Source organism: Pagrus pagrus (assembly GCF_965226575.1).
Source record: "Pagrus pagrus genome assembly, chromosome: 2".
Lineage (NCBI taxonomy): Eukaryota > Metazoa > Chordata > Actinopteri > Spariformes > Sparidae > Pagrus > Pagrus pagrus.
This window is the reverse complement of record NC_140186.1, coordinates 4,097,919-4,113,251: the sequence shown is the minus strand read 5'-3', so window position 1 is coordinate 4,113,251 and position 15,333 is coordinate 4,097,919. Positions and strand designations below refer to the sequence as shown.

At 44.9% G+C, this 15,333-nt stretch overlaps 1 protein-coding gene across 4 annotated transcripts; it reads left to right on the top strand.

Moving 5' to 3' along the window:
- Positions 1 to 3,940: 3,940 nt before the first annotated feature.
- On the top strand, positions 3,941 to 14,460 carry LOC311264239 (E3 ubiquitin/ISG15 ligase TRIM25-like). Of its 4 annotated transcripts, none has more exons than XM_084364943.1 (9): positions 3,941 to 4,692; positions 5,803 to 5,898; positions 7,629 to 7,709; positions 8,137 to 8,289; positions 8,690 to 8,849; positions 9,041 to 9,079; positions 9,611 to 9,667; positions 10,513 to 10,587; positions 11,469 to 14,460. In XM_084364943.1, exons 1-9 carry the CDS (start codon positions 4,093 to 4,095, stop codon positions 12,020 to 12,022), a joined length of 1,815 nt encoding a protein of 604 aa, XP_084221069.1. In that variant the 5' UTR covers positions 3,941 to 4,092; the 3' UTR covers positions 12,023 to 14,460. The 4 variants fall into 4 exon arrangements, with proteins under 4 accessions (XP_084221069.1, XP_084221068.1, XP_084221071.1 ...); XM_084364942.1 differs by having other exon boundaries at positions 10,510 to 10,587; XM_084364945.1 differs by lacking the exon at positions 9,611 to 9,667.
- Positions 14,461 to 15,333: the final 873 nt, after the last annotated feature.

The window sequence follows — 15,333 nt, the reverse complement described above, 5'->3', positions numbered from 1 at the left end:
AATCATGTTTATAGGCTCTACACAGGCGCTGATTTCATTATCTGAGAAAAAAAAACCTCATGAGCACGGAGTAGAAGTCCTAAAAATACACAAAAACACTGGAAAGTTTAAACATCCACATTTCCATCACGTCCGAGCAAACACGTGCCTTTGCGACCACTTGTGGGGGGGGGTCCCCATAGTCAAGTGGGAAACCACGGATGAGTAAGAAGAGCAGGGAGAAAATTTACCAAAAAAACGACTCGATCACAAACGACACAGCAGACATCTTATCGCTGCCCGCTGAGCCTGGTGTCGTCTCTTCACTCAGCCAGAAACAGCAAACCGCAGCAAAACACTCCACCTTCTTCCTTCCTCTTCAGCACCCACAGTTTCTCTAAGTTTTCTCAAAGGTTGACTCATAACGGTTACTGGCAATAAGGTTCGTGTCAGCAAACAGTAGGCAAGGCTTGTTTTTCTAAGTTGCCTTCTCTACCTTGAAAGGAAACTGTATGTCAGGATCTTATGTCTGGAGCACTAAAGACACTCAGCGGAGGTTTCAGAACAGCCTCAAGACTGACGCGAGAGTCATGCGTTAGAATATGATGGCTGTGAGTTTGTCTCATTCACCAGAAACTGAATTGGTTGAATGTCACAACATAATTGGTGTTAAGTGACAGGATGAAGTCTGACGGAAGAAAGACCGGCAACTGATGAAGTGATCTGAGTGAGTCAAATTAAAGCATCAGTGTGAAGCTGAAACCTCACAACTGTCTGGTGCAATGAGCTCATCACACTCCGAGATCTTCCAGTCAGAGAGAGATATCCTGTGTGCAAATTTAGCATTTTGGCTTCAGGATGATGCAGAGGAAAAGCCCAGTGAGTTTCTGGAATGATTGATAACTGAGCCGGCCAGCTCCGGAGGAGAGAGCAGGTGCAGAGCCAGACGTCCTGGAAGAAGAAACACCCACAGCTGCATCGGATTCTGCTGTGATCCTGAGCTGTTTCCTGAGCTCGGAGATTAGTTTTTAACTTTTGGGATTATCTTCACTCCCATTTATCAACCTGACTCCAGCAGCGATCCGCATATGTGACCTCATACGAGTAACGCTAGGCACAAACTCGCTTGAACACACAAATGGAAACATTTGGGATAATGTAAGTGCACAACTCAACAAAGGTCCAGTTTTATCAGACATTTTAACGCAGAAATGTCGGCTTATCGTATTTTTTATTTGTCGCGGGAACACGTTAACATGATGTCACAAACTTAAACAATAAAATGTACACTACAGGAGCCATGAAGTGCAGGTGTTACCCAGCTGGCTGACTGTTAAAGAGCTGCAGGTCCCTGTAAGTTGCTCTATAGTGCTCCAGCACTGTATCCACTGTCTACTGTTCCCGGTGCTGCTGTCTCTGGAGACCGTCACCAAAGAGAGAAAGAGCTTGATACAATTAATTCACCTCAGACCCTCATCGCCACCTTTGTTTATTTGTCCTTTCTCAGCGTTCTCACCTTACATCCATCCCTCCATCCCTCCCCTCCTTCCTCTACGTCTCTCCCTCTCTCTCTCTCTCCGTCTCCCACTGACCAGCTGCTTTCCTCTCCTCCAACCTGGCCCGGGGAGGACCAGCCCACCCCACCCCTTCCCCTCCAGGTCCCGCAGGTATACCAGAGACGCCCGGGGCACACCCTGGGTAGGAAAGGCCCAGGATCACCTTACGGCCTAGCTGAAAAGGGCTCTTTTCTAAAACACAGAGTACATCGCAGCCCCACTTTGAACAAAGGAGCCAGGGGAGTCGAGGGACCGGACCCCTTTCAGGGCTTTTGTCTGCCCGCCCTGCTCTGAGCCCGGAGTCAGACAGAGACTTGGACCGCACTCAAGAACTGGGATTGGAGAAAAGTGAAGAAGTCAGAAGATCAAGAGCTGCAGGAGATTTCACTGCATTTTAACACAGTTTAATAAGCTAAAAGAAGCATTTACTCTTAAAAAACAGTTTGTAAGCAGAATGGAAACAAGTGTTTAAGCTCCAGGAAAGTAAAAACAGACAGATGTTGGACATAAAATACACAATTTGAGACGTTTAGCTTTGATATAACCATTATTTAAACATTTTAATGGCGATGTTTAAGTGTGAAGAAGGTAATTTCTAAAACGCCAGGATCCTTTTTGTAAATCAGTCCTCGTTACACCTGCTAGAAATCATTTTGTAAAAAGCGTCGGTGCATTTAAGGAGACATGGAGCACTAATCCTGACAAACTGAACCTCACAGAGGAAACCATTTAACTCCACCAGCAGGTAAAGTGACCTGGTGTGTGTGTGTGTGTGTGTGTGTGTGTGTGTGTGTGTGATATGGCTAAAGCTTAAGTACCTGAAAATCCCCCCTCTTAACCTTCAATCTCCAGCCGAACTGCTGCTGAAATTCAATTCAGAGCCGGCGCAGGATGACAAGAACACGTCAGAGACGACAGCAGACAACGTTTCACTCGCACAACATTCATGAGTAGCGTCACAAATGATGAGACAAGAACAGGTGACTGGTCACAGAGTTGGTGGTTTGATCCCCAGCTCCTCCTGTCCACATGTCAAAGTGTCCTTGGGCACTGCGGCTGGGTTTGGCAGCGCCTGGTGTTTGCAGTTGAGATGGAAACAGAGGATCTGCTACTGATAAGTATTTCTTAGGCATTTAGCCGTTACTTGATAGGACAGCTTGAAAAAAAGTCTGACCCTGCAGCTTCCCATAATGCAACATGTCTCTCACACCACTCTCTACCTGGTTAAATGTCTTTTTGATTTTTGTCCCTCTGCAGATGCATCAGGTTGAGTCAGGTGTGTGTCAGACTGTGTGGAGGTGTTTCTGTTTCCTTTACAGTAGAGAGAGGAGTATTGTGTTACAGGGAATGGTCAGCAGAGGGCGCTGGAGACTCTGGTATACAGCTGTACACTGTGCATCCTCACAAAATCATCCAACAACTTTAAGACTTTCAACTGTCAGCTTAGACTTGACAGACGTAAACACATGCAACAACCAGAATACTGTGTATTTAATGTAGTAATTAATACACACAATGCAGCATGTGTTGTCTCTTATTGCTGCTGCAAAACAGCAAAACACCAACAAATAAAGCACATTAAACCTTTATTGAAGACCTGTAATGATAAACAACATCACTGATTTGCAGGAGCAGCCTTCAGTGTGTGTAAAGTCAGCTCACCTCCTGTCAGTGTGGACAAGTTTTACTGTAACTCCTTAAATACTTTGAGCAGTTTCAGCTTGTTGCCACTAGAGGTCCATGTGAGGCCCAAATTCAGCCTCTGCACTCTTAATTGATGAAATTTACATTTATTTTATCACTTATCCATCCCAAAGTAGTAGCCAATCTTCTATAGCTTCCTCTTCCTCCTCTCTTTTCATTCAGGCTCCCTTCTGATGGACCACGGGCCCCTGGGATCATCCACCTCTCCTGGCTCCTGCTGCCTCGCACAGATCTGGATCGTCACACCCTGGATCATTGCTCTCCTCTGTTTTACTATCTCCTTATATCTGTATTTCTATCAAATCTGATGCCTTTCACTCTGATGTTTGATCTCGTGTGGCCTGGAGAGGAGGTCGTGTGGCTCGGGCACCACCTGGCGATGCCTCGGCCTGCTCAGTCATCTCCTGGATCCACACACTTTACATATATTATATAAATTGCGCTGTCAGTGCAGTTTGTGATTGTGATTTTGTAGTTTTTGTTCTGTTCTTGTGACATCTGTTGCATGTCTGTGGCAGAGGGATCCCTCCTCTGTGGCTCTTCCGGAGGTTTCTTCCATCTTTTTTTTTTCTTTTTTTGTTACATAACCAGTTAAAAGTTAATGTTGAACATTTGGGTGAACTGAACCTTTAAGTGTGATCGCTGCCTGTGAGACCAGGCTGAGGGCGCAGAGCTCCCCCCCGCGGCGATGGGCTGGATGACATTGCGGAAGGGTTTTTCCTGCATCCTCACCCCTCCCCTTCACAACAACACACCGGGAGTCAGGAAAAAGCTTCTTCACCGACAGGAACCCGGAGTCAACAGGCGGATCAGAACCCCATCCGAACCCCCCGAGACGTCCCCAACCGGAGCGATGGCCCAGGCGAACATCTCGGTGACGGAGAGCCAGTTCAGGTGTCCCGTGTGCCTGGACATCCTGAAGGACCCGGTGTCCACCCCCTGCGGACACACCTACTGCATGTCGTGCATCAACAACTACTGGGACCAGGCTGAGTCGGGCCAGTTCAGCTGCCCCCAGTGCCGGGAGACGTTCAGCCCTCGGCCGGTGCTGCGCAGGAACACGGTGCTCGCCGAGGTCGTCGGCAAACTCAAGCTGAGCGAGATGGTCACCGCGCCGGAGCTGTACCTCGGGGGAGTCGGGGACGTGCCGTGCGACTTCTGCCCGGCGGAGAGCAAGCTGCGGGCGGTCAAGTCGTGCCTGGTGTGCCTGGCGTCCTTCTGCGAGCTCCACGTCCTGCCGCACCGGGAGGTGGGCACGCTGCGGCGGCACAAGCTGGTGGCCGCGGTGGAGAGTCTGGCGGAGCGGCTGTGCGCGCAGCACCGCCTCGGACTGGAGCCCGCGGGGGGAGGCTCCGAGGCGGAGGCCGCGGTGGAGTGGAGCGGGGACTGCCTGCTGTGCGAGGCGGACCAGGAGGAGGTGCACAGTGTGGACGCGCACAGAGCCAGGAGACAGGTACAGACACACACCTGAGGATTTAGATCATGTTGAGTGTTTAAAGTCTGAAAAATCTGACACTCAAACTCTTTATATTTGAAAAAAAAAACCTATTTCTGATTACATACAGCATCATTTTGCTTTAGAGGATCCTCAGACAGCAGAATAAACCCTCCAGCTGTTCTCAGCCGGATCCCCTGTGGACCTCCACATAGATGTCACAACAAACCCCACCCATCACCTGCTGACTGTTCATCCATGAGTCAACCCAAACATCACTTCCTCCCAGAAACAGACACATTTAACTTAATTTAATCAGTTCTAATCGAATAACTGCAAAAAAGTGTTTCCTGCTTCATATCAAACCACATTACTGTCATCAGCAGACAGCCGGAAATAAACCAGAGGCAGTTATCAGTCCTCTACTCTGACCATGATGGCACATGCACCTCGTCCAACAGTCCATTTATTCCAATAAATCCTGCTCCATTATCTAACAAAACATTTTAATCCACCAGGTCCAGAATTTTGTTTGGATCTGTGTCAAATTGTGCATCCAGCCGGCTAAATGCACCTCAGTGTTTCCATCAAGATTCATGAGAAAGTAACAACAGTATCACAGAATGTGAAGGACTTTAGGTGTCAGAAGTCGGATGTTGATGAATGTCGATGACTCATATTTAGCTGTTTCTTCATGTGTTTTGAACCAGACAAAGTCATTGTGTTGAACTGAAGTTAGATGAACTTGTGTCAGATTTGTTTTGAAGCTGCTTCTGAGTCGGTGACTTTGGTTTACAAGCTCTTTAGTTCCAGTATAGCGGCCAGGCGGTGTGCATCTGACGGGAAGAAACAAGAAAAACATAAAAATTACATGTGATTACCTTTTTTTATAGCTTTCATTGTTGGATTATGCTTTAATTGCTTTCACCTAATGGAAAATGATTAATTCAGGAGAAGAGAAAGTGAAAATGCAGCACAGAAATAAATCAACAGGTGTGAGTGCACCTGTTGATATGTAGTGAAAAGTAAGGGTTTTAACCTGCTTTCAGGTGTTCAGTGTCGGGGAATAAACTCCTGACCGTCTCTTTTTGTCTCGTTGTCTAATAAACACGTCTTTGTGTGCGTCAGCTTCAGCTCCAGGAGACTCAGAGGATCATTCAGGAGAGGACGCGGAGCGGAGAGAGAGAGCTGGAGGAGTTTCAGCAGAGCCTGGAGTCCCTCAGGGTGAGACAGACACACACACAGACACACAGACACACAGACAGACACACAGACAGACACACACACAGACAGACACACAGACACACAGACCGACACACAGACGAGGGGACATCTCATTGTTTTATTTGTTGACGTTCAGTATCTCATCATGGGACCTGAAAGCTTCCAAGAACAAACCTGATGTAACCTGTTTTAAGGAGCATGGCGTGACAACAAACGCATTTTTAATTGTTTATTCACTAACAAAGACCACACCATCGCTTAGCGTAAAGGTCATTTTATTTGATTTGACAGAAGGCTTGTTGAGGGTGGGGGAGGGGGTCGAGGTAGGTGGATGAAGGAAAGAGGTGCTGATGCTGAGTAGCAATATTCAAGAGGTGAGTCTCAGCATGTTTCTGAAGGGTTAAACAGAAGTTGCATGTGGATGTTAAAGTTACTCCTCAGTTTTGGTGCACAATAACAGGAGGCAGCTTCTTCATACTTTTTTTTTTTTTGCTGATACATTTTAATGCTGTAATATTTCAGCTAATGCGGCGGTTAGCAGCGTCGAGGCAGAGACAGATGGCCACATATGGAGGTGCTAAAACCATTCAGAGCCTCATAAACTAGTCATAAAACTTTAAAAATCAATTCTGACGGAGACAGGAAGCCGATGTTAGAGGAGCACCGAGGCAGACGGCGAGGACACGGACGCATGAATGAGTTGTTTTGCATCCAGAAATGACTTTTGCGATATATTTCTCAGGTGAACAAAAATGCATAAAATCAAGCAGTACACATATTTTGCCTCCACACTGAGCAAAGTCATTCATGTCCGTCATATACAGTGTACAGGGGAGTTTGTGGTATGTGCTATATAAAGCGCATGAGACAAGGTACATAAATAAACTTGACTGGAGGCTCAACACACACACACAAAGCCTTCCTTGTAACACCAGTCTCACACACTTGCACACACACACACACACACACTCCGCCTCACAGGAGCTGTTGTATCAGTTTCCACTGCACGGCTAATTTAAGTTCCAGTTTCTATGCCACTCCTTCAGTCTTCCAGGAAAGCCTCCCCCGAGCATCCCCTCCTCCTCCGTCCAGTGGGGTGGCTGCTTCTAGCCTCTTGGAAAACCATCGTGTTATCTCTCTTAATTATGAAACTGAAATCCGCCTTTTATCAGATGTTGGATGTTGGTTTGTAATCTCCACTGTTCAGATGTCGTAGGTTCATTCTTGATTTGTTTCTGTAGAGAGTGATATTGTTCCAGGATGCTCTCTATGCCCTTTGAGGGTTATTAATGAGACTTGGCAGCAGACTTGACTCTGACAGAAGATAAAGAGCATCAGCACCACAGGTCAACAAAAACCTTCAGAAAACCTTAAACCTGCAGTGCACAACTTTTGTCTCCCCCTTCTGGCAACGAGAGTAATTACAAAAACACTAACGCCATCGTCTGCGCCATACAGATGTTCGTGTGTGTGCCGAACTGCAGATTTAATGTCATGTTTGTGTCCTGCACATCAGACAGAGCACAGTGTTTCCTTTAATAATAATACATCAGTATTTATGGCAACTTCACTCACTTACCCTGATATGATTCCTGTTGGAGGAAGCTGCAGACAGTGACTGTCTCCTGACAGTCTGAACTCTCCGCTCCACTGTGTCTTTAAGTGTTTTGTTCTACTCTTTATGCCCTTGAACTACTCATGTGTTCTTACTTTCTGTGTTTGTGTTTCAGGTGTCGGCGTCGGCCGTGTTGGAGGACGGTGAAGCTCTGTTTGCAGACATGGCACTGCGCCTGGAGAAAACCAAGGCGGAGGTGAGGAGCAGCAGCTACAAGCTGTAATGCTGCCAATAGTTGTAGAGTGATGGTATTAATAGCAGCGATTCAGTAGTATGTAGTACTACTGTACTGGATCAGAGGGAGTCTGGTGCAGTACCAGTACTTCTTAGAAGAGTAGCCATGGAGGAAGTCCAAAGCCTAAGGTGACGTTTACTGAAGTTTACTGTCAAAGAGGAGGAAAGAAACCAGAATATATTCATATTTAAGAAGCTGGAATCAGAATATTTCGACCTTTTCTTCATTAAATGTACTCAAGCTGATTAATCGATTATCAAAGTAGACGGCAGGTCTTGGGAGGAAGTGGTACTTTGAACATATTACACTAAAACTTTCATTTGAAGGATCAGTACGCCCTTAAATACACTCATGGATCTGTGAGGCAACATCAACTCGTGTGTCGCAGGTTCGAGCGAGGCTGGAGGCGAAGGAGCGAGCGGTGGTCGGGAGGGCCGAGCGGGACGTGGAGATGCTGGAGAAAGACCTGGAGGAGCTGAGGAGGAGAGACGAGGAGATCAGTCAGCTGCTGCAAACTGAGGACAACGCACACTTCTTACAGGTGAGGCGGGAAACAGACGAGACAAAATACGTTTTACGTCATTTTAATTTGGGAATCTTACACATTATATCTTTAAGCAGAGGATCTGAGAACTTCCTCCACTCTTCCACATTAGTGACTCATACATAACAGACCCATTACATCTAATGCATCCTGTTCGACCATAAGAAGTCACCAGAGTGCGTCCTGAAAAGCCCGCAGAGATTAATCTGCAGACGGAGGGAGAGGGGAGAATGAGTCAGCAGTGACCGGTGGAAAAAGACGGCACGCTGCTTAAGTGCTATTTTCAAATTCAATCGCACAAGGAATTAAAGGATGGAGCGAGGGAGGGATGGAGGGAGTGCTGGCTGTAGATGTGATGCCAGCCTGTATTTTCCACTCTCGCTCTCTGTCAACCCAGGCTGCTCCTCTGCTATGCGTCGCTCTCGCCACCGGTCGGCACTCCAGAGCCCTCAGCCTGCCCACGGAGGCCTTCAGCGGCGCCAGGAGAGCGCTGTGTCACCTCCGCAGCCGCATGGAGGAGGTCTGCAGGGAGGAGGTGGACAAGATCAGCAGAGCAGGTACGGCAGATGACCTCCAGGGCGAGGAAGACGGTCAATAAAGATGATATACCAAATATTCAGACATGCAAATTTAAAGGTTAAGCACTTAATTATTGCAAATGTTCTGCATAGAGGAGTTAGTGTTATTTAAGTGTACGAAAGGCTAAATGTGCCGTCAGTTTCACACCGTGATCGCTTCTTTCTTCCAGTCAATGAGAACTACGTGTCTGGTGCAGAGTGTGTAAAAGGTAAGCGTGAGAAACGTGATACACACACACACACACACACACACACACACACACACCCTGTGTGACAGTGTCAAGTCTGAGGTGACCCATTTTTACCAGGCTGCAGGTTTTGACATGACATTTAACACTGCGAGGGACAGTTGGACGTGTTAATTATTCATGCCGAAGAGGACAGGACGATGTCTGATAACAACTCACTGTGGCTCACGTCCAGCTCTGTTCTGACCCGTTCTGTTTAGTTTGATTGGAGGCGATTAAATTCAGTCTGACTGTTTAGATTTAGAACATTGTTCATGCACTGGTCAATTTTGAGATTTTGGGGCTGTTTTGCTTCTGTAACGTTTTCTTTCAGACGAGTCGAGAAGAAGAAAATGTCTGAAATATACATGTGGGTGTTTATTTTACTTCAGATTTCTCTTTTTTTTTAATGTATGCTTATAGATGGGACATTTGTTTTTAATGTTCTTATTGATATTGATGAGTTTTTAAAAAAACGTATAAAAAACCATTCGTATCATTGTATTGGGGGAGGTGGTGGTGCAGAGAACTCCAAACCGCAGCAAACACAGTCCGCAGGGCACCACGGGGGTAAGTGGAGACATGTGGGCATTTTTTGGTGAACTGACCCTTTAACTCACACAAGCAGCCGACTTTCAGCATGCTAACTAACTAACCAGCAGGCTAATTTAGCCAATTTATCAACTTTAAAGGAATGCTCTTGTCAAATGAGGAGATTCACATCGGTCTCACATCCACCTGTTCCATGTAACGATGGAGTTTCATGCTAAGCTAAGCTAACTGTTCCCTAACCCGAGCTTCATATTGAACGGACAGATAATAGAGCGACATAGAGTTGCCAAGTTGGAGGAGTTATGTCGGTCCATAGACAACGCTAACAGCAACACTATCGTCCAACTCTCAGCAAAACAGCTCATAGGTGTATTTCCCAGAATGCTCAGCCACTGTTAAAGCCACCATGTGTAGGATTTTTAAAAAATGCAATACTTTGGCTCCACCCGGTGGTGAAATAATGGACTCAAAGCATCAAATAAACGGCACCAGTCGTCACGAGACTGTCTCAGATTGTCGAGAATAAAAAGATGCTGCTTACATAAAAAACTCTGCACGTGGTGACTTTAGTGTTCGGCACTAACGCTGCATGCACACATGGTTGGTGAAGTTCGCTCATGAACATTATTATTAATGAGATTTATTGGATTAATGGCGTCATGGTTTCCCAGGCCGTTCTCTCTCTGTGTGGGCTCACTGTTACTCTGCTTGTTCCTTCCTGTTTTGCTAATCATACTTAATTTTCTCTGCATTTCTGCCTCGATCATGCTCTTTTCTTTTTCTCAGGCTTTTGTTTCCTTTCCATTTATTTCCATAATATTGACGAAGCTATTAAATACCAGTTTGTCTTTGTGTCTCAGCAGTGCCGGTGTCGTTCCCTCTCTCCTCTTTGTCTCTGCAGCCGGCCGATCAGAGGATGAGGGCGGTCTTCCTCAGGTGTAAGTAACCATCTCTATCCTCGTCCCCCTCTACTTCCCACACGGACCACCTCTTCATAAATGTTTCTTTTCTTACTCCTTTCTTTCCGCTCTGCATCATTTCTCCTCTCTTTGTTTCACCCTCTCTCCTCCTCCTTTTCCATATTCTCTCCACGCTTCCAGTTCAACAGATAATAAAAGAAATCTGAGAGCCCGGTGTGGCTCCTCATCAATGATGGATGGCTGATCATACTGTATTTATGACATCCAGGTCCGTCATTAGGACCAGTGTCTTGTCCTGACAGAAACAGGGCAGCTGACAGGATGACGGCACACAATCGCCTTGTTAGGCTTTAATTATTCATCTGGTCAGAGCAGGATTAAGGCCGAATGTGTCCTCTGTCCCGACCGTGCCAAAATGTCAACCGAAACACCGGCCGGCTTAACGTCTGTTGGTCATTCTGTGTCCCACGTAACTCTGGGACTTTGGAAAAACAAAGTAAAGAAGAGAAACTGCAAAGAAATGTCTTCAATGTTATTTATGTTATGTTACGTAAACCGATTTCTCTTCTGTTTTTAGTTTGAGTTGCAGTTATGTGGTCATAATATAAAGTGTAGGATCACCTGGGATTCATCGTCTGAGAAACATGAATTTCGTGGCAATCCATCTGATAGTTGTTGAGATATTTTGGTGATTGATTTACTGATAGACCGGCATCACTGTTTCTAGAGCTGTGCTTCTTGTGTGGCTATAAATAATGAAAAATGTAATTTACCAGTTCCCACATATCATGGTCGTACCTTTACACGGCTTTTACTCTTTTTGTCATTTTGTTTGTGACTGTAAAAATCTAATGTCCTGCCCCATGAACTCTTTCTTCCTTCCTTTTTTATCCCTCCAGTTTCTAGTCGTCTGTCGTTGGACCCTGATACCGCCCACCCTACCCTGGTTCTCCTCGAGGGGCCCCAGGGTGCCCACTGTGGCGAGGAGCCCCAGTCCTACCCCCCTCACCCGCAGCGCTTTGATTCGGTGGCCCAGGTCCTGTGCAGGGAGGGCCAGTTTGGTGGCGCCAGCTACTGGGAGGTGGAGTGGAGGGGCGGGGGATGGGTCGACATCGGCGTCACCTACCGAGGTATCGGACGTAAAGGTGGCGGAAAGCCTTGCCTGCTGGGGCGCAACGAAAACTCCTGGCGTCTGAGGTGCACGCAGGCCGGATACGCCGCCTGGCATGACAACCGTAAGACCACGGTGGCGGCGCCGCCCTGCCCCAGGATTGGCGTGTTCCTCGAGCGCCAGAAAGGAGCGCTGTCCTTCTACAGCGTGTCGGACACGGTGGTGCTCCTGCACACCTTTCGGTGCCCGTTCTCTCAGCCGCTGTACCCGGCCTTCCGCCTGGACCTGGACTCCACCCTGCTCATCTGCCCCCATGACGGAGGCAACGGAAACCCGACCTAACCCTTCCCCCGCCCCTCATCCAAAGACCCTTCATTTAAACACTGCAGGAAAGGGCTGCTCACTCTGCTTATGTATATGAACACTAAAACATGAAGAGGTTGCTGGTGCAGAAACAACAACGTCAGGAAGAATCATTACAGTCAGGAACGCTTTTCTTTTTCCATACATGACTTTTTCCATAGTCTCTCCTTCTGTGCGTGTCTCTGTTGAAACAACCTGAGTCTTCTTTTTCATTTTTGTAACACTCTCTTTGATTGTAAATACACTTTTGGATCTCGGTCAGGCTGAGCTGTAAAGCATAAATGCATTTTTCACAGCATACGTGATGACATGTCATAGTAGGAAAAAGCACTGGTGTTGTCAGTGGGTCAGCATACTTGCCAACGTTCCTGATTTTCCCCGGGTGAATTATCCTGCGCTCTTTCCTGAGAAATAAAAGTCAAATTAAAAGCATTTAAAGGAGATGTATTATGCTTTTTAATTTTTTTCCCTTCCTTCAGTGTTTTATATTTTCTTTCACATGTAAAAGATCTTGAAATGTTAAAAGAAGCTCCTCTCTCCCACAGAAAACACTGCTCCTTAAATGCCTCGTCAGTAGTCACGCCTTTAATTCCTTGACTTTGTGACATCACACTACGTCATGGAGTCGTGCATGCTAATGCTATTATAGCAGCCAATAAGAATTGATTTAGCGCAGCTGCTCTGTTGTTGCCAATCAGGGCAAACTGGGTTAATTGGGAGGAGTATGAGAAAACTGATGTGTTAAAAGCCTGTAAAGCTTTTCTACTAGTAACCCAAATTAAAACGATGACCCTGAAAATGAGCATAATATGTCTCCTTTAACATAAACACGCTGTTGCAGTGAATTTATCTAAGCGGGATTTTTTTTTGCCATCATCAATTTTTATCATTTTCACTCGTGCTTCTTTTCCTTCTGTGACGTGTCAAAATGTCTCCTGTGAAAAAGGCCTGAGCAAAGAAGTGATGTGTTGAATGGAAACGTTTATTCTCTAATAATCGACGTGTGGGACAATATTTTTTTTAGCCTGAATCAGCTTCGCAAAGACACTAAAAGTATTCACTCTGATTTGTGTTTCATATTGTTTTCTTTGTACTAAAATTATTTGTAGGTACATTTATGATACATTTTTTGTACATTGTTCAGTATCAGTAAATATTTTATTTTACTGAACTCCCTACAACAACAGGCTGAATATTTAGTACCTACGACTACTTGAACACCCACAGAGAGAGATTTTTCTGTATCGACCTCACTGCCATGTGACATGTGACACCTCATTCTGTTTTTCATGATGAAAATGTCACCTGCAAAAACTGACCTCAGCTCCAGACATCGAAGGCCATATGGTAGCCAATGCTTTCTTTTTTTGTAAGTGTGGTCTTCTCATCTAATTCTTGGCAAGAAGGCAAAACTTCATTTTCAATTTCCAATTCCTGTCAATAGGATTTTTATCCATATCGTATCTATGTTTTGTAACTAAATATCTAATTTTCAGTAACAATATATGATTTCATACCTTAAAGTGATTTTAAAAGGCACGTGCACACACTGTCATTTCCATAACGCTGTCAGGCAAAACCACACAAGGCACCACAACCATCCAGCAACACGATTAATGATTTATGAATATATTTATTGTCATTGCAACACTGGTTTAATAATGTTTTTATCAGAGAAATGTGCTGTGCATGCTTCTTAATCTCATATATAATCAAGTCCAGTCTCATATTACCTCATATCCATTCAGTCAACGTTGAAAAGTTTGATGGTAGCATTATAAGGGATGAGGATCCACCTGCAGCGCTAACTGTAACGCGATGCGATGCGAGTGACCTCCTCCTCCATCTGAACAGATGCCATACTGTAGCCACAGGTTTTCTTGGATTATTTTTCTACGCCTCATTGAAGTTTTTGCTTTTGAACGGTGCTATTCCAGAGGATTGTCAATCACCTGACCAAGCACTGTGTGAGGCCTTTAAAACCAAACTGTTACCAAGGAATCGAGTATTTTAATTCCAAAGACACAACAACATCAAATCTTTATTTGTAAAACATTTTTTGAAGGCTTGTTAAAAAGTCAAGTAAGAATTTTAATATAAAAAAGTAACAGTTCCGCACGAGCATTTCTGGAAAGTTATATTTCTGAATTTGCCAACCTTATTTTATCGATCCAAAGTAAGAAACACTTTTTTTTTTTGTTTTGGCCATGAAGTGCATTATTCCACAAGCTGTATATTCTTGTAGCATTTTCTCCACCTGTTTACTCGCTGTACTTCAATAACTGTTCGTTAAAGTGACTATAAAATTTGTTGAATGTATGTATGTTGTTGTTGTTGTTGTGTTGCTTTTTTCCAAGATGAGTTAATTCCACCTTGACTCGCAATAAACTGATCCATGGGGGTCTGAATTAACAGTGTGAGGCAGTTTTTGTATTGTGACCTGGAAACATTAGTACACATTAACAGATTGTAGAAATGTTTTTGATTCCCCTTCTCATAAAAATTGCCTTGACTTGCACCAAAGGACAGGAAGACATCTGAAATGCAACCAGTGACTCATCCTCCTCTGGATACATTATCTGTGGTGTCCCTCAGGGCTCTACTTTCAGCCCCATTTTATTCTTTTCTTTACATGCTTCCTGTCTCTCATATTTGTCCATAGCTTTGTGTTATTCCATTTCTATGCAGATGACACTCCGCTATGACTTCTTTTAACCCCCAATGACCTCCAAAGTTTTGTGGAAAGGATAGGTGCCTCCCTGGCAAAGAGTCGATCTGTGGACATTGTCATTTTATGACATGTATGCAGCATTATTAGACTACCAGGGCACCCTCAGAAGGGATTTTAGGAGGTTGGAGCGTGTAAGTTGATTGGAAAAAGAGCTGATAACAGATTTTGGCAAGGCAAGGCCCAGGCAGTTTAATCACACATTAAAGCAATTTAGGAATACAGCAAAACAGAGAAGATTTACAATCCAGAAGTGTAAGAAACACAGGAAACACTGAATTTAAAATTAAACCAATGGCATTTAAATCAAGGGAAAGAATGCAGTACATACTCGCATGTTATTGGGCATAGATCAATCAAATTAAAATCAAATAAAAGCAATTAAACAGCCAGGCTAAGATGATTTGATTTTTTAGCCATTACTGGTTAGTGTAGGCAGTGCAAAAATAACTGTACTTGGCATTTCCAACACAATAATACCATGTTTTGGTGCAACAATTTATGTTATTTTAATTGGGGGGGATGCTATAACCAACAAAACACGAAGAGTAGCAATACAGAA